Below are 20,306 nucleotides of genomic sequence, written 5' to 3' on the forward strand. Positions count from 1 at the left end.
ATAATGAAGCTACAAACACAGCCTACAGGGCGGATGAGCAACTCTGTAAATGGTATCAATATAACATTTGTTCATTTAGCACTGCCAGACAGCCTGCAAATTTAGATTTTATTTGTTATTTGCTTACATATGAATGCATAACTTTTATTTTATTACTTTATAAGTTGCCAAAACTATGTAAGCAATTAAACCTAAAACAAAAGAAAAATATAAAAAAGTTAGTCAGGAGAATATTGCTTGGCATGCAATTGGTTAAATTTGAGCGCTTAAAAATATATTCGCTAAATGTATGCTTAAGTGTGTAATTTATGCAGTCGCGTACCTCGCAATGCTATTATTCTATATAATTTTCAACCTTCTCACCCCACAATTGCTTATGACATAATATGTTCAATTTGCAGCAGACGTTCGTCATGAAACGTCAACAAATCCTCCCCTGCTTGATAAGGTTGACAAAAACACACATTCCTTAGCGTGACGTTAGTTCACCATATGGAGCTATGAACTATTAATAAAGTAAATAAATATTCGCAAAATGCCTGTGTAAGAGCAACATTAATGGTCCAATAATGATATAGAGGAGGGTAAAAGTAAATTGCCAATGGCGTGTCATTTCGTCATAGCAGAAAAAAGTGACAGTCGTTGCAAGAGGACGGCAAGGAAATCAAATCAACTGGTTGCAAGGGACAGTGGTTTTGGGCAAATTTGTTGAGAATCAGTATTTATATATTTCTTTGGCCCTGCAGAAAGGATTAGCATTACTCAAAAGTAGTTTATATATATACATATATATATAATTGGCGTGTACACCCTTTTATTGTGTGCCAAGAGGCGGCCGCTATTAGAAAAAACGTTTTCTTCATATTGGTGTTTCACCAAAATTCGAACCTACGATCTCTCTGAATTCAGAATAGTAGTCACGCACCAACTCATTCGGCTAAGGATGTTGGCTTAGCGAAATATGGACAAATGACAGAAATTTGCTGTCGAATTGAAACAGCGGGAAGCTTTCTTCAATTACAGGAAAGTTCTTTCAATAAAAGAATATACATGAAATAACGTCCTCGCTACTTTAAATGTTACGTTTGGGCTGTTTTGGTGTACGATATGGAGACATGGACGCTAAAGGTTACGAGTATGAATAAATTAGAGGCGTTTGGGATGTGGTGGAGATGATGAAAATATCGCGAGTTGTTGCAACTGTGTGTGCAAGGTAAAATGAAGGCGAATGTCTTGGCTACGATTAAGACTATTCGGCAGTTAGTTGAAACAGCACAAAGCAGAGGCAATTGCCATAATACTATTATATCTAATATTTTATAGATTTCAGAAAAATAAGAAAATTAATGAACAATTTATTACTGTGATCTCTTACTATATGTATTGTATTAAGACTTTGCAAATAAAGAAGGAGGATTATTTTATGAATTCTTATCTTGTTGATCATAAACATTAATTTTTTTTTTAGGTTTAAATTCTTCATCGAAAATAACGACTATTCCGATCAAAAAAAAAGAACCTATCTGTTGAGCCTTATTTTTTCTTTCGTAAGTAAAAAGTAATCTTTGAGTTATATTTTCTCATCTCATAAAATCTATGCGGAGCCTAAGTCCATGGAAGTCTTAATGAAATACCGCCCAACCCAATGTAAAGTTGAAATCGAAACAATTAAAAATGAATTAGGAGAAGATTTACTTCCATAGCGGAGTTCAGGCGCGCTATTTTTTTTTTTATTTCGAAATTTTTTTTTTTTTTTGAAAAACCAAAATTTTCCAATTTTTCTTGAAACTTACTGAGCCTTAAATTACTCATAACTACTTTTAGAGCAGAGCGCTCCACTTTGACTTCTTCTTCTTTTTAATTGGTTGAGTTTAACAAAGCGCGCCAGTCGTTTATCTCTCGTGCTAACCGGCGCCAATTGGACACACCAAGTGAAGCCAAGTCCTTCTCCACCTGATCTGTCCAACGCAGAGAAGGCCTTCCTCTTCCTCTACTACCACCAGCTGGTACCGCATCAAATACTTTCATAGCCGGAGCGTTTGCATCCATTCGGACGACATAACCCAGCCAATGTAGCCGCTGGATCTTTATACGCTGCACTATGTCTATGTCGTCGTAAAGCTCATACAGCTCATCGTTCCATCGCCTGCGATATTCGCTGTTGCCAACGTGCAAACGTTCTGAGCGATTCATTAATAAACGAAATATTTTTCTTAATAATATTTTTTATAGACATTGATCTAAAATTTCAAAATCGGAAAAGATACATAGAGCTGAAAAAATATGCGCATGTAGGTATTACAAACTGTTCTACAATATTTGGAAGCCTTCGAATTTTTTTCATTGAAGATTTGAAAATAATGATTACTTTCGAACCCTGATTTCTAGCCTAGGTATTGCTACTGACGGAAGTTAACTTTAATGTTTCCTCTCAAGTATCAAGGAAATTTAAGCATCATTTTTTAAAACCATGTAAAACAAATTACGATCTTAATAAACCATTGCCTCCGGATGCTAAAAATTTAACTCGCACTATAGCACTTTTTTTATACTGGCTTTGCTTTTGAATCCCTGCGCCATGGCTTAACCAGCGCCGAGTGCCACTGTTGATCTTAATTTTTTATAAATGAAGTTTTTGGCTGAGTCTTACACGTTAACTTGCCGATCCGAAATTTGCACTTATGCATAAAAAGCACAATCTTTCGGTATCGAAATCTTAAAAGACACGAAACATTTTTTTTTATGTCGTGGGCGTTTTATGTCGTTTATGGCGATGATTGTCTGTATTTACACGTTTCAGAGATGGTTGTGAGGACATAAATGACAATGAACAAGTGAGCCGCCCAAAATCAGTAATCACCGAAAGCTCCATCGAAATTGTTCACAAATTTATCAGAAATGAACCGAAATCATCGTTGAAATTCATGGAATCCGAGTTGAATATCTCCAAAACATCGATTTATCGCATTTTAACTGATCGTTTGGGCTAAAGAAAGGTCTGTGCACGTTTCTTTCTGCACAAGTTAACTGAGGACCAAAAATTGCTCAGAATTAAACATTCGAAAGACCTCATTAAAGAGGCGAGAAAAGACGAGAACTTCCTTTACAACATTGTAACTGGTGATGAAACGTGGTGATTCCAAGATGAATCTGAAGCTAAGTGTCAAAGTGCCGAATGGAAGGCTCCAGACGAGCCACCATCGAAAGCATCGCGTTTGGAGAAGTCAAAAATCAAGTCGATGCTCATTTGTTTTTATGATTCCAAGGAAATCGTCCACAAGAAGTTCGTGTCAATGGGCCAAACCGTGAATGCGATTTTCTATCTTGGCTTTTTGAAGCGTTTGTTGCATCGCATTCGTCGAATTCGCCCTGAATACCGCGAAGGAGGAAGCTGCTGGCTCTTATTGCATGATAATGCATCATCTTATCGATCCGCTCTTGTGACTGATTTTTTGACTAGAAATCGCATTTTAACCATCAGTCACTCACCGTATTCCCCTGATATGGCTCCCCGTAACTTCTACCTATTCGGATTTAGCATTTAGCAATGGAAGGAAAACGTTTTGCGTCCGTAGAGGCCATCTAAAAGGCTTGTACCGACATCCTGAAGGTAATTCCGGTCAATGACCTGAAACACTCTTTCGAAAAGCGTTTACATCCCGCAAAATAGTGTATCGAGGCCAGAGGGGACTATTTTGAATAAATAAATTAGAAGTTATCAGAACAAAGCTCCTGACGTTTCTATTTTAGATTAGTTAATTTATTTCTGGGTTCACCTTGTAAAACTTATGTATCGAGCGAGAAGAGTCGATTCAGCCGTGTCTGTCCATCCGTGAATACGATAAGTCGAGCAAAGATTAATGAATTTCAATGAAATCCAGGTGGATTGGTATTAAACGCCATACCAATCCATGCCATATAACGGTAATTTTCAAAAACGTAAAAAACGTTACATCTCTGTTACTAATGAAACAAATTTATTAAAAGTGATTGTCCCAGAAAACGATATACAATGAAAGAAAAATTTTGGAAACATGGCGGTGCTAATCAAAAATATTTCTGGATAAATGCCTGTATTTCGATAATGACCTAATAAGCCTCATCCACCTCTTGTTGCTTCCCACCTCATTTGGATTCGGCTTATAATAATAACTACGCCCCCGTTTTTAACACACTTTTATTAAGTCGGGTTGTATGTATGTATGTAACGAAATCTTTGAGCATAATTTTCACTGGCTTCTAAAAATCTGATCGACTTGGAATTTTGCACACCTTTTTCCATTATCCTTATTAGGATTGCCAGGATTAATATTTGCTTTTTTTACCTGTGGGCAAAAAGTAAGGTGAATTTGGTTGTAAAATGAAAAATCTTCATTTATTCTTGTAAATCAATTTCATCCCCTTCAAAACAATCCCCTCTCGATGAAATACACTTATGCCAACGATTTTTCCAATCCCCGAAAATGCCAAATAATCCATTTCCGGTATAGCCATCAGCACCTTCTTCGATTCAGCTTTTATTTCCTCAATCGACTCGAAACGCGTTCCCCGGAGGGGTCTCTTGAGTTTTGGGAATATCCAGAAGTCACACGGAGCCAAATCAGGCGAATACGGTGGTTGCGGAACGATATGCGTGGAATTTTTGACGAAATGGTCACGAAGAACGAGTGCAGTGTGAGACGGTGCATTATCGTGATGCAAAAACCAAGAGTTGTTGGCCCATAATTCTGGTCTTTTTGACGAATTCCTTCACGTAAACGACGCATAACGCTCAAATAATATTCCTTATTAACAGTTTGGCCAGGTGGAAGGCATTCATAGTGCACCACACCACGAAAATTGAAAAAAACTGGCCAATGGAGTGGGGTAGCCATTTCTCAGGCTCCCTCCACGAAATAAGTTCTTCATCCCGATTACTTCTTTATCACGGCCGATAACTGCATAGCTTTAGACTCACAGTCGATAAGAAAGGAATTAAATATAACACGAATATGTCGAATCATTAATTCACTAACTGCAATGATAACAATAATTTTCATTCATAATAAAAAATAGTTTAAAAAAAAAACTAAAAAACACGCTTTTTTGCTAATCGAACTAAAAAGTAGAAAATAAAAAACACGCTTTTATTGCTAATGCATTTTGCTTCACTTTCATAACCCTCTGTACATAGGTAGTTGCCAATAGATTGATTGTAATATTTACTATATCAAGCATCCCACGCTTTTAACTCTAATTTGAATTATTCTATTTGTATCTTAATTTTTGTTATAATTCTGAGGTAGTTGACTATGACTGATCGTTCGATTTGCTATTACTTCATTATAGGTCCTTTTGTCATTAAAATTTATTTTCTACTTTTTAGTTCGATTGGCAATAAAAGCGTGTTTTTTAGTTTTTTTAAACTATTTTTTATTTTATGTTAAGTCTAAATTTCCATCTATGTATGCGTTTGTTTGATTTCAAAAATTAGCAGCCAGCTCAAATTAAATTTTACTAAAATGTGCGCGAATCCGGACCGAATTGGCACTTCCTTACTTGTTTGAATTTCTTTTTATCATGTATTAAATACATATATATATACTCATTTACATACTGACAATACATAAAACGCGCAAGAAGGAAAACTTTGTCAACAAGAAAGCACAGCGCGACAGTTGGTAAGGTTATCGATGGGTAAGGCACAATTTACATATGTTTATGTATGCGCCCATTATTTGGTTGTGGCACGTACATACATAATATTTATGAAAATAGTCTGTAAGTATATAAATATGTACAAAATACCAAAATACATATAGTTGTTCGATCTCGTGTTCAACGACCATACCCAACTAATAAAAAGTTATGCTATTTTAGGCCAATGCAAACTTTCGGCAGAGCTGCCGACGAGAATTCAGCAAACTTCGACTTTTAAGTATATGAACTGTAACAGTAGGTAAAGTTGATTAGTTGTGTGTAGCTGCCGTTTTGTCCCTGTAAGGAAAGTATGTAAATATTATGGATTTAATTCGATGTCTTTAAAAGAAGAGTCTTGTCTTTTATCCCTAAACCATATGAATAAAAATCCTTAATTAACCCCCATTTTGGCAAACTGTTCTTGCTTAATCCAGTGTTTGGGGTCTTAAAAGGATTAAACTATAGAAAAAAATATTTTTTTTGCTTAAATGTTGTAAAAACTTTTAAATAATGAGATCCAAAAGAAATTATTATTAGGGTATATAATTTGTTTAGCATTTAAGGGCCAGTTTTTCAGTGCAAGTTTCACTTTGCTCAATTTTACAGGCTTAAATTCAGTTAAGAAATTCAACATTAGAAGTAGCAACCAGTAGAAGATAGTCTCTGCCTACTAACTGCAGGGTCTCCAAAGTGCTCCGGCCAAACTGAAAGTAAAAAGCACTAAATGTCTGCTTGGGTTCAACAGATCAAATAACCAGCATCCTCACAGGTTTTATAACGGGTCACTGCACTACTGGCACCCTAGCCAGTAGAATTGGTGTATCTCACAATGACTTCTGCAGAAGTTGTGGAGATAATGAAGAAATTGCGTCGATGCAACACCTCCTCTGTGAATGTCCTGCACTTCAAAGAAGTCGTGCCAAATAACTTGGCGATTATTTCATCGAAGACCTGGGAAATTTGCAAAATGTCGCACTGAAGGGTCTACTTACCTTCTTAAAAATCTTAAAAAGATCTAAGTGATTTAAGCGACTTGGTTAGGGGATGGAAATTAAATGCAGGTATCACAATAGGGCCACCGAGTCTTGCAGTCTTGTCTTGAACAGGCACCCTGGTTAGCCTAAAGTAGCACTGAGAAACTGGCCCTAACTCGCTATTAAATTTTAACTTAAATTAAACGAATAAAAGTTGATTTTTTTTATTTTTAAATTTTATAATATATTATTGTATTTTTTCAAATTATTGCAAAAATCAGTATTTTATAATGCTTTAGCAAGACTCATGTAAATAATGAAAAACAAAACATTAGTTATCCTAAGAGCACTTTAAAATTTCTACACTGCATACCGATGAGCAAAAAGACCCCTGCTTCCATTTCGTGTGTATGGCGCCTTTCCGTACTTTTTATTGAAAAAGTTTACGGCCAATTATTTATTTTCATTTTATATGAACAGCTTCACGTTGTTGCTTACAAAAAAATACTAATAAATTACTACAGCACAGGTTTTTATTGACAATTTATTTTTCAAATAATTCTAATAATTCTGCGCAAATATAATCCATTCCCCTACAAAAACCGTATAAATTCTAGTTGCAAACTTTGTGGAAATTAAAAAAAAATCGAAAATTTTTATGGTACAAAAATTTCGAAAATGTATTGTAGTTTTTTTAGCCTTTAAATTTAAAAACAATATAGTACAAGTTTCAAGTCACTCAAAAGTGCAGTTTTTTTTTTTTTTGCTGATGGTGTTGAGTAGTTTTCTCCATATATAAGTAGGAAAAAAAATTCGCTCATTTTGTAAATTTTTTTTTTACTTTTTTTTAATTAAGTTAATTCCTTGAACATTACAAAAAAAAAATTTTTTGTATTTTTTTTACTTACATTTTTTATTTCGACACTGTTTGAAACTTGTATTATATGGTTTTAATTCGAAACTGAACTATATTTTCATAAAACAAAGTGCGTGTAGCGTAGTACACATAACAGAAGTGAAACTTTCGAGGCAAACAAAAAAAGAGGGAGAAACCCGAGAGAGAATGAGAGAGAGAGAAAGAATATATATCTATAAATTCGCAACGTTTGCAGAGAATACAAATAAACGAAATTTTTCAAAAAACGGAGAAGGGTCGGCCGGTGTTGGTAAACGCCGGACACAAACCGTGGCAACAACGCGCACTACTCCGAGCGTTTATCACCCGCACAAACGCAGCGATTCCAGGACCGCAGCAACGGCACAAATTACCGCAAGGCAATACCAATAAATCCGACGCCGGAATGGATAGCACTTTATAGTACGCACAAATACTAGCCAGGAAACGGAAATAAGCGCCAAAAAATAGACACCAAAAACACCCCCAAAAAATTGGGACCAAAATACGACCCAAACAGTAGGCACCAAGGAAATATAACGCCAAAAAGTAGGCACCAAAAACATATTTCCTACAAGTTTGCACCAACAAACAAGCGCCACAAAGTAGGCAGTGTTATTTCTCTATAGAAAACTCAGCAAAAATAGCCTAAAGTGTATCTAAGATATATATAAGGTATATCTCTCTCTCTCCTTTTCCTCTAAGTTATATCTTCTTTCTCTCTCGCGGAACGAAAATGCTCAAAACGTTGCAAGGCCTTGAAATTTTACTCTCCATTCTCGCTCGTCAACGCCTAAGAAGTTTCACTTCAAAAATATTTATAACTAAATAAATATATTAAAACAACTCGTACACATTTCTCTAGATAAGGTTACCCAGATGGAACAGCTTACTTTTCAAATAAAGCAGTAAACATTTGTATGCGTCAATGCTTTTACGTAAATTACGCCTTAGCCTTCCAGATTAATATAATATTTTTCTTCCTTTCTACTCTTTCAAAATCTTTTTTTCTTATCCTTCTTCCTCTCTACTCTTTCAAATTCACATTTTCTTATTTTTCTTCCTTTTTACTGTTTCAAATTCTTATTTTCTATCCTTCTTCCTCTCTACTCTTTCAAATTCTTATTTTCTTATCCGTCTTCCTTTCTACTCTTTCAAATTCTTATTTTCTTCCTTTCTACTCTTTCGAATTCACATTTTCTTATTCTTCTTTCATTCTACTCGATTTTACGATATTTCTATTAAATTTATATACTATTATACACAGGTAAACTTTAAATATTTAAAAAAAAGTCTAAAATTATCCCTTTCGACTATGGTATGTCCCTTGTATCCTTTGAGAAGTGCATATATGGAAACACCATTTATTGTTTCCCAAATTTCCGATTGAACGTCCCCACAAACTCAAGTTTCTTTCTTTTGAGTTCAACTGGGGCATTATCGCTTTCATCAAGACTAAAATAAAACATCTGTACTAACACAAGTTAGATTCACTTTATTTGACGATCATTTGCCTTGAATTGTATTATTAGTTCAGCTTGTGCCAAAGTATGTAAGGGTTCCATGATAAAACCTGAACCCTCTCTTATTGGTCCTTGTGGATAAAATTGGTAATTTAATTGGGATTATTTTTTTCTCTCTCTCTTTTACAGCTTTTTTTTTTGCAAAGCCAACAATAAAAAAAAATAGGTCAATTATTTTAGTTGCTTCGAGTGTATAGTGAAGATACCAACAAAATCCCTGCGAACCATGCGTAAAAATATTCGAGATATTTTAAACATATTTTCAAACCTCTACTCTAAATCTCGTGATATTCTACAATCGTCGTATTATATCACTAATAATGGCCTCCAATCTATGGATGAGATCAATGACCTTGAAGTAATTTTTTATTCTAATTCTTCATTTACAAGCCATATCAATGGTATTATCTCAAAGTCATACTCGATCTTAGGTTTTGTTCAAATTCTTAGACCTTTACAAACCTAAACTACTTTACAGCGCTCTAGACTTCATCACCAATTTGCTATCACAAGAATAGAACGGCTAGAAAATATGTTTCTTAAATATGCCCTAAGATCTCTAAAATGTTCTGTGCCATATCCCTCTTATAGCTCCCGCTTGAGTGCAGGAGGTCGAATCTATCGTTTTCTTTATGTTTAATTTAATTCTTATTATCTCATTAGCTTTATTTTTCCGACGAGAACGTTACGAAGCTCTTACCCTTTTTATCTCAAGATTTTCAAAACGAATTTCGAGTTCAATGCGCCTCTTGCTCGGACACTACGCGAATTTAATGGGATCTCAAAATCCATAACGATCGATTTTACAATAACTAAAAATAAATTATCTTCTTTGTTGCATCACTTAATTCGCTAATCCTCGTATAATTTTATTCTTTTTAATCATGATAATAATATTTCCGACTGGGTCAAGCAATCACAGTTCTTTACTGTCACATGCTGTCGGCAGGAATTGTTGCGTGCAACTCTGTCCGCTCTAATATATACATAAGTATAGATATGCGTTGTATGTATGTCATATGCACGTAAACATACCTATGGCTTTGCACAGGGTCCTTTAAGTCCAAGTCCGAATTCAAATAAAACACATTTTTTGAATAGGAATTCAGTATCTGTTTATTGAGACATCTTTGTTTGTAGTAGTCGCCCGGTCGCCGATATCCACAATTTTCCGGAAATTTTCACTGACATGAAATTATGACGGGAAATTATTCTTCCCAGGAATTGCGTCTGTAAGAAATTTATTATTTCTTTAGGTGTGTGACATGCGAGGCGAATCTATTAAAAGTGGTATCGATAAATCAGCTGATTTTTTTTCCTTTCGCCGTGTCCATGGGGCTGTCAGCCTAGAGTGGAATTCATTCTTTGTTTTCTACTTTGCCTATACTTTTCTTTGACAATCAAACGTACAAAATAGTGTTGTTGGTCTAGTGCCCCCACCTTTAATGAATGAGCCTTGATGACATGTAACAAAAAATTATTCAAGGCGAATCGATACTAGGTGATATTGCTTCTTCAAATGCAACAATTTTGGTTGGTTATTGGCAAATTTCAGCTGAAGGAAGAAGAGTGAAAAAAATACAAATACTGCTTGGCATCTTGGCAATCAGGCAACAGTCTGCTGATGAACGAACACCACCATGTATAGATATGAAACTATATACCATTCCATTAACTTCTTCTTCTTGACTGGCGTGATAGCCGCTTAAGCGATGTTGGCCGAGTTTAACAAAGCGCGCCAGGCGTTTCTTTCTCGTGCTAACCGGCGCCAGTTAGACACACCAAGTGAAGTCAAGTCCTTCTCCACCTGATTTTTCCAACGCAGAGAAGACCTTACTCTTTCTCTGCTACCATCAGCTGGTATCGCATCGAATACTTTGAGAACCATAGCGTTTGTACCCGTTTGGAGCGTTTCTAACATGGAAAGGTCCAAAAATCTTACGCAGAATCTTTCTCTCAAACACTCCAAGCGTCGCTTCATCGGATGTTATCATCGACCACGGTTCTGCGACATACGTTAGGGCGGGCATGATGAGAACCTTGTAGATTGTTAGTTTTGTTCGTCGAAAGAGGACTTTACTACTCAATTGCCAACGTAGTCCAAAGTATATTAGCATTTGTTTGTAAGAGAGATTCTGCGTTTGATTTAATTAATACTGGTTCCCAAATAAACGTGGTCTTTTACAACCTCGAAATTATATATTAACTGTCAACAGTGACGTAGGTGACGATACGCGAGTACGCCGACTGTTTGTTTGATGACCGAAGGTACTTCATTTTGTCCTCATTCACCGCGAGATTTATTTTTACTTCTTTATCCAGTTTGGAAAAGGCAGAACTAACAGCATCAGGTTGAAGAAGTCACACGACTGCGAGTCCCCATGTCTGAAACATCGTTTGTTATCAACCGGCTCTGAAAGGTCCTTCCCAATTCTGACGGCCTCGCTAGTATTGAGCTACGTCATTTTGCGTAACCATATTTATATGACTCGTTATTAATATGACTCGGTATCGCAATGAAATGTGATGGTAAATGCCTTCGCAGCTGTTTTCAAAAAAAAAATAGCCTAATAAGACCAACTAACCGCAATGCGCACCAAACAGAAAGTTAAAGGAGTGTAGAAGTTTCTCAACCTATTGCCACCGACATTTAAATGCCCAAACACTGTATTTAAGATTTTTTTTACGTCGTGTATTTTAATTACACTGTTTAATTACAGCTTTAAACTAAATAACGGCAGATGCCATTGAATTTAGAAGGACCCGATTAAGTAAGATACGCTACGAAATGTTCGATCAGTCGCAACGCAAAGCATTGTTCGATTTGCTGCCCATTCTCATATACGAGCAAGCCATTCCCATAGATTTTTAATAATGTCTAGATCTGAGGAATACGGTGGTCATGCTAAAGTTTCAATATTTTGGGGCGCAGTCCATGCTTTGACCACACTTGAAGTGTGTACAGGCGCATCATCCTGTTGAAAGATCAAATTGTTAGATCCAAATCTTTCACGAATCTCGGGAAAAGATGATTCCAACAGAGTTTTATTGCTGTTTTCCGTCATTTTTTAGTCTACAATTTTCAATTGGAATGCGCCATAAGTACGATATTCCCGCCCATACCATATAACCCTCCGTCACAACTGTGATGTCGACTCAAGTACCTTTCCTCCATTCACCGAGATCATTATTTGTAACAGATCTCCAAGACATGGAAAATCGACGCGGCGTTCTTTTCGAAATTCTTCTTCTTCTTCTTCTTTATCTTTTATTATAGGCTTTACCTGTTTTTCTTTACACAACAGTTAGGATACATACATGTTTATACATTAAAGTTTACATATATACATTGATACATAAATACATTTTAATATTTAGGAATATTACACATAAATTGTTGTACATTCCTGTACATTATAATGCATAAATCTCATATCATTGTTGTGATTGATTTTTGGCTGAGGTAGATATCCTATTTTCTGTCCATCATTTTGGTAGTCTTCCTAGTCGTCTTCTTCCTTCTGGTATCCCATCTCAAGCTATTTTTATCAACCGATGGCTAGGAGCTCTTGTACATGTTCGTTCCATGCTCGTTTTCAGGCTCTTATGAATTTTACAATGTCGGTCACCCCTATCTGTGTTTTTATCTCCTCGTTTCTTATATAGTCTAGTCTAATTTTCCAAGCTATGACCCTAGGGCATGCATTTCAGTAGTCCGCAGTAGTTGTTTCGTTTTCATGTTTTCTGTACGAGCTTCTGCTTCATAAGTCAATATCGGCCTTATAATTGTTTTATAGATTCGTGTTTTATTTCCTATGTTCGTGTACTTGTTTTTCCACACGATTTCTCGCAGGCACCCTGATATCTGTGCACCGGTTGCGCATCTCTCTCGCACCTCTGTTATTATATCTCGATTACTACATACATCTACACCCAAATATTTAAATTGCATTACTAATATCATATGGCGGTCAGTCTCCAACTTGCATCTTTTAGGTTCTTTTGATGTTATTAAAGATTTAGTTTTTTCAGTTGAAACTTCCATATTGCATTTTTTGCAAGTTATAACAAAGCGATGCAAAAGCCTTTGAGGATTATCTTCGCAATCAGCTACTAGAACAGCGTCGTCTGCGTAACATATTATTGATTTCATTGGTCATTTTGTATCCAGCTAATTGCCTTACCCCTGAGATAATTTTATCCATAAAAAGGTTGAAAGGTTGTGAACTTGAGGAATCACTTGCCGTATTCCGGTAGCGCCATTTATACTTTTAGTATATTTACCATTATTTTTGTTGTGCACGTGGTATTAAGATCGACGTATTGAGACTGATGACTTGTAGGATTTGTCGAGGCTCCTTTCTTTCTTTTAATATTTGCAGTGCATGCTCTAGTTTGACGCGATCAAACGCTTTTTTAAGATCAACAAAACACATAAAAGCAGGATTATCGAACTCGATTGACTTTTCCATAATTTCTTGTAAAATAAATATATAATCCGTTGTGGACCTGTTTTATTGTTGTTGTTGTAGCAGCATAAACATTCACCATACTTACATACCGGGAATGCTGCTGGACACTCCTTGGCCAGATATAAATCAGGGTCGTTTCGGTAACGTAGAACCGACTGTCGTAGAAACGGGACCTGTTTTGACGAAAGCGTCGCTGCTCCTCTTGTTCTTGTAGGTAAGGACGGAGTTGCGACAACAAAATCTTAGTGAAAAGCTTTTGAACTGAGCTTAGCAGGGTTATACCGCGATAATTCTGTGGATCATCTTTCTTTCTTTTTTTAAAAATCGTATCGTAACATTTTTCTAATAGCGGTCGCCCCTCTACAGGCAATGGCAAACCTCCGAATGTATTTCTGCCATGAAAAAGCTCCTCATAAAAATATCTGCCTGTAGGTTCCTCCATTTGTGGAACAACATCAAGACGCACACCACAAATAGGAGGAGGAGCTCGGCCAAACACCTAACAGAAGTGTACGCGCCAATTATTTATTTTTTTTTTATTTTTATCGTAACGCTTGATTTTCACTCCTGCGGTATTTTTTCATTTCTCAATAAAACGTTGAAGAGATCTGTAATCTCTTGATGAAGATTTTTCGAAATTCAAGGTGTTTTTTTTTTTTGTTTTTATGCTTAAGATGTGTGGCGCTTTTATAATAGCCCTTCGAATGGTGGATTTACTGGCTGCAACATTTGCCATTTCTTTAATTTTTGCTGTTGAAAGGGCGGAATTTGATGTAATCTTGATTTTTTTGCTTGTTTCCTCTGGTGTTAAAGCCATCGCAGTTCTGCCTTTGTAATTTTTATCATACGGCACAACTTGTTGCACATAAAGACCCAAAACATTTGGACTTCGACTAATCTGTTTGGTAATTTGGGAATTTGAAAGTCCCTCTGAGGTTAAGATATTGATTTGTCGACCAAACAGACTGAATGCTTAAAAATACGATCCCTTTTCCGAGCTTTAATGAGCAAATCATCTAACTGAGCGCCTCTATTTCAAGTGAACCAATAAATCAAGCATATATTACAACTACTGATATGTTGCTGCTGCGAAATACCGTTAAATAGTATAATATTTTGATATATGTTTGTTTTCGACCAAGATGCAGTCTTCACTTGAATTACCAGAAATCCTTGTGTTACTAAATCAAATACGGTGGCTTAAATAACCATTTTCTTCCATAAAAATATTGCCTCTAATCAAGCACACCGGACTGCATACGGTTCGCGAGTGAAATCGCGCGAGTACATTGCAAATTTTCTGCTTAACAACAAACAAAGGCTGTGAAAGCTAAAAAAGAAACTTGAGCTTGAGTGACCCCTTTGCATGCATCCATAGCCATAAGTTTGGCCTCGAACGTATGCTACAAAAGCAGGCTGTGCTCATTTAGCCTAACATTCGTCGCACGGCTAGCAGATGGCACAGTTTATACAACGCAAGCTGAACTGGCAAACACTTAACGAATCCTTTTTTCGAAAATTGGCGTTCCACAACATCAGAATATTTGACATTTCTCATTTGAAATTCTATTTATTAAATTGTGCTGAAAGTCAAGAGAAAAATTCTTCTAAAATTTCAAATTCGTAATTTCGTTTTTTTTTTTCGTTGGAAACTTTGGAAATTGGCATTTGCCAATTTTGTGCACTCAAATAAAATTCGAAACTAAGTATTATGTCCATACAAGTAGTTCTATGAAAATTAACTTAAATAAGAATAATTTTAAATATACAAAATTAAAGAATAAAAACAAAATAAACAACTTTTGGTAATGGTGTTTGTGTAAAGTGAAAATTCGACGGCGTGATTATAATTTATAGCAATTCAACCAACTGAACAGCAACTAATTCAACGAAAATGCCGAGTAAGCTGAAGAAACGTAGCACTAAGAAGCGCACCATGAAGGCCCTTTCGTTATCGAAATTCAAAAAGCTTGTTGTGCCACGCCCAGACGTCTTGCATGGGTATTTGCGTCATGACGAGATCAATCTCTATCTGGAATATCTGCAAAATCGCTACAGTTTTGTGCACGTGAAACTACTGGGCCAAACATATGAACGCCGCCAATTGAAAGCCATCGAAATAGATTGGAATAGTGAGAGGAATTTAGAACTAACCGAGCGTGAGCGTTCGCGATGCCCATACTCGTGTGCTGAAAAAATGACAGCACTGGTTCCGCCGGCAATAAGTAATATGCACAATAAATTGCTGGGTCGTCGTAATACGATCTTCATCGAGGGTGGCACACATGCGCGCGAATGGATGACCATATCGGTGGCGCTCAATTGTATCTATCAGCTGACCGAGAAACATATGCGAAACTATGAGTTGCTGCGTAAGCTGCGTTTCATTATTGTGCCCGTCACGAATCCGGATGGCTACGAGTATACGTTAACGAAAAATCGACGATGGCGTAAAAATCGGCGACCAATCACACATTCCCGCCACATCGGTACCGATTGTAATCGAAATTACGATTTTCACTGGGAAAATGGCCCATCCAAAACTGCGCGCAATACATTTAAGGGGCTAAAGCCGTTCTCGGAGCCGGAGACGCGCGCCATGCGCAACATCTTGCAACAGAATGAGCAGAGTTTATTGTTCTTTCTATCGTTGCACTCGTATGCTGAGTGTATTATGTATCCGTGGGGATATTGCAAGTGAGTTAATACAAAAAGTTCCCGCAGAAAGGGGTATTATAGCCTAGACAGACGGAGGCTTTCATCGGGATTACCGATGCAGTTAATCCTGATTAAAATTTTAGTGTGGCAGTGGATTGTTACGCAGATTAGTGAACAGCTGATTTATTTATAGTATAGTTTTGTGAGTAAACGATGGACCGTAGGTAACAAATACGGGTATAAGATGCACTGATAGTAAAAAATAACTTTTTATTAAAAAACGTCTTAAATTGCAATTTCTCAAACTGCTCCGCAATATCAAAACAATTAATGTAAAGTCAAACGAGTTAGTGCGAACTAGCATTGCATCCAGTTTTACTTGTTCTTCTCTTTAAAAGTTTTCGGATAGATATTAACTGTCATTTTTCGTCAATGTTGCCATCGAAAATTCCACTAATCCGCTAAATTATGAGAATTAAGTCTAGCTGTCACTCCGCATTAGTTGCACAGAATCCTTGAGCTGCTATAATTCCGAATTAAATCGATAATCCCGATTAACGCCACCGACTTTCTACGCTATTATAATCTAATCATAATCTAAACTATTCATGCGCGATTATTAAAATTTAATTAAAAAACATTTCATTGCTGGCACTGGAAGCGATGTGCAATATTAGGTCCCCTCCGCTGTCTTCGTGCCCTTACCCATATACCCGACAATCATTCCTTAGGCGATATCATTTCACACTCGCCTTCTTCATCATGATTTCGCGGAATACGAGCAATTCATTACCAATGTTGTTGTTCTTGTAGCAGCTTACTAAACCCTGTCAGTGCGAAGTAGCTACCGGCCCAAATCATCTAACTGTTTCAACAGCTTGGATCCGAGAGAGAGGAGCCTAAAGTGAGTAGGTTTGATGGGGCATGTGAAAAGGTGGTTAGTATCGTGCGGCGTGCCTTCACATGTTGGGTATGTCGGGGTTGTTGTTGTAGCAGTACCTTTGCCGTGTCAGTGTAGCGTAATCACCGGTCATTTTCATCTAGCTCATCTAACGGTAGGCCCAGGAAACTAGCTGTTTCAACGGGTTGAATCCAGAGGGAGAGGGGTGTTTGATGAGTGGGTTCAATAGGGCATGTGAAAAGGTGGTTAGTGTCGAGCGCCATATGTTTAGTATGTCGGGGTCGATTCTGTCGATAAATAGAAGTTTAGTCTGCTACCGTATCCAAAACGCAATCGTGCTTACGCGGCGCTCTCGGGGTAGCTGAAACTCTTCATCTGCAATAGGTGGTGGTTGGACTCCGACGACGCCATTCAAAGGTCAAAAGTTTAAGAAGGTGGTAAGTGCCTCTCTATGAATGTCATTTAGTGTATGTCTGTATACTCTACGTTTCAGTAATTATAACTTTATTTTGTCCTGGATCAAATAGTTTGAGAGATGAGTCCGCGCTTGGGAGGCGGCTCAGGTTCTAACGAGGTGTCTGCAGGGGTGAAGCCTTCGGTAACAGCTGCTTGCTGAGCATATTATTGAGCTCTATGACGGGGAGCATTGATGCCTCATTGTGTAGGTGCTGTAGGGTGGACAACGGACGTCCCATGGCTATCCTGATTGCAGTATTTTTTGACATGTCTAAAGCTTTATCCACTGAAAATAACAAGTTCTAGGCGACCAGCCAGGAGCAGCATAATTCTCGTAACCAATGTCCCTGTTTATGGTTCTATTGTTGCTGGTGTTACATTTTTAAATGGGTGTTTGGCCGAGCTCTTCTTCCAAATTCAAATGCGGGTATTCAGTCTTACAAATGGAGAAACCTAAAATTTTATGCTGCCTCTGCGCGGCGAATGGTTTTTATGAGGACTTGTTTCATAGCACAAATACACTCAAAGGTTTGCTAAGCCGTTGGGTCGCCGCTAATAGAAAAACCTCTTCCTCCAGCCGATGTTTCAAGACCACAATGGGTTTCGAACCCGTGCTCAACCAAATAATAGTGATGCACAAACCAATTCGACTACAACGGGCGCCATTGCTCCTTGGTAAGACTAATAATGGAGCCAGTCCATAAGGACTAGATATGGATTGTTCCCACAACTGTTTGATACCCAGCAAAATTGCTGAAGTTGTGTTGGCGTTACAACAACAAAGCAAGTATTGTTAATTTTTCGTGTTTGACTGTCTTTGGCTGGGTGAAGTTATCGCATTTTTGTGAACATGCACTGTTTACATGCCGCATTTTATTGAGCGTCTCGTGCAAACTAAGGTCTACCATAGATTTCGCGGAAAATGACCGGCCAAGCGCTATGCATTCGATTGTTGTTGTTGTTGTAGCAGCATAAGTTACATGGAGCGACCGTCCTTGGCCGGATATAAATCCGGGTAGCTCCGGTAACGTAGAACCTACTGTCGTGGGAGCGGTCAAGAATGTTGTTGTTGGTGAGCGTATTCGAAAGAGTCCAGAAATCTCTATGTGGTAGGCCTTTTAGGCATCAACAAATTTTCCGAGCGTCGAATTTTAGCGAAAAAGCTGGAGATGTTCCATTGATGCCTTATGAAGTGCAACCCGTTCACTGAAAGCGGTCAGCGAGATTAATCACTCCTTACTAATACTTCTGTCACAGGCGAGAGAATTAACCCTCCGTTGGACACCTTTTTTAAAACCATCGGTTGGGCACACGGGTCTGACCTTCTTTCCGGCTGTTCGAGGATCCTTTTTAAAGGGTTATATTCATAAATCGATAGAAAATTAAATTTTAGGATGCTATCTGAAAGCTCAAATCGTTAACTATAATAGAAATAATAAAAAATTCACGTCTAAAGTCGAAAAAGCCAGTCTGGTCAGACCGGGGCCCAGTACTACCAAAGGCTGAGTGTTGCTATTTTGGTTCTTGCGCCTAATTCGATCACTTACGACACTTACTAGTTTTTCGGAAATCACTTATTATGGTAAACCATCAATTATTTTCCTTCGAATCGCAGCATATTTCAAATGCATGAAATTTTATATTCATAATTCAACATTTTTTTATATACTTTTCCAGAGAGCTTCCCGAGACGTGGCAAAAATTGGAAAAGTTGGCCTTAACCGGCCGCAATGCCATTAAAGCGTACAACGGAAGGCATTATCGCGTTGGAAGCATAGCCAAGTTCGTCGATTTGAAATTTACAATGAAAATTACACATTTCATTTATTTTTTTTTTTTTTTGTTTTTAATCCATTATTTTGTGCATTTCATAGATTAAGTAAACGTTGTATATCTGGTTCAGTTGTTGACTATGCTTTCGGCGTCATAAAAGTACCATTGGCTTTGGTTATGGAATTGCCATCGCATGCATTGGGTTTCCAACCAGCAGCGGAATCAATCAGCCCCATTGGGCATGAAAGTTGGTTCGGTATTCGCGAAATGTGCAAAGTGGCCTACGACTTGGCGACACCATTTTTTAGCATGGAAGGAGCACAACTTACAAATAGAAGTAATAGCGACAAAGAACAGCCGCAACCGCAATCACCAATAATTAATAAGCAGTCATTGCACGACGTAGTTATGCCCACAAGCGATACGGTTGCATTGTAGGATACTTAAGTGGCTGTTAAATGTTGAACAAATTGTAAAATGCAATTTCGATTTTCAATAAAATAAGTAGATGTACCAAAGACAATGCACTTTGATTGACTAATACGCGCACTTTATTTCGTATGCACACCTACAGGGTTTGATTGAAAAGTAATGAGCCTAATTTTTTTTAAGCAGTTTTATTAATCCTTTTGGCTTATACAACTAATATTCTTCAAAATAGGACCCTTGAGCATCAATACACCGCTGGTAGCGGTCCTTCCACTGCAGGAAACCTTTTTTAAACTCATCCCCCGGAATCGCGTTCAATTCGACTGTCACAGTTTTTTGGATCGCCTCGATGGAGTCGAAACGCCTCCCCTTCAGCTTTCTTTTCAGGCGCGGGAACAAGAAGAAGTCCGGAGGGGACAGGTCTGGGCTGTAGGGAGGGTGGGGAAGCACCGGAACCCCCATCTTGGCCAATGCGGAGGTGCAAAGGAAGGCGGTGTGCGCCGTCGCATTGTCGTGATGAAGGGTCCAATTGTTGACGAGGTCGGG

At 37.5% G+C, this 20,306-nt stretch overlaps 1 protein-coding gene across 1 annotated transcript; it reads left to right on the forward strand.

The window, feature by feature from the left end:
• Positions 1-15,145: 15,145 nt before the first annotated feature.
• On the forward strand, positions 15,146-19,836 carry LOC128860607 (carboxypeptidase B). The gene is made up of 3 exons (XM_054098234.1): positions 15,146-16,240; positions 19,236-19,340; positions 19,433-19,836. Exons 1-3 carry the CDS (start codon positions 15,438-15,440, stop codon positions 19,767-19,769), a joined length of 1,245 nt encoding a protein of 414 aa, XP_053954209.1. The 5' UTR covers positions 15,146-15,437; the 3' UTR covers positions 19,770-19,836.
• Positions 19,837-20,306: the final 470 nt, after the last annotated feature.

This window comes from Anastrepha ludens, chromosome 4 (genome assembly GCF_028408465.1).
Source record: "Anastrepha ludens isolate Willacy chromosome 4, idAnaLude1.1, whole genome shotgun sequence".
Taxonomy (NCBI): Eukaryota; Metazoa; Arthropoda; class Insecta; order Diptera; family Tephritidae; genus Anastrepha; species Anastrepha ludens.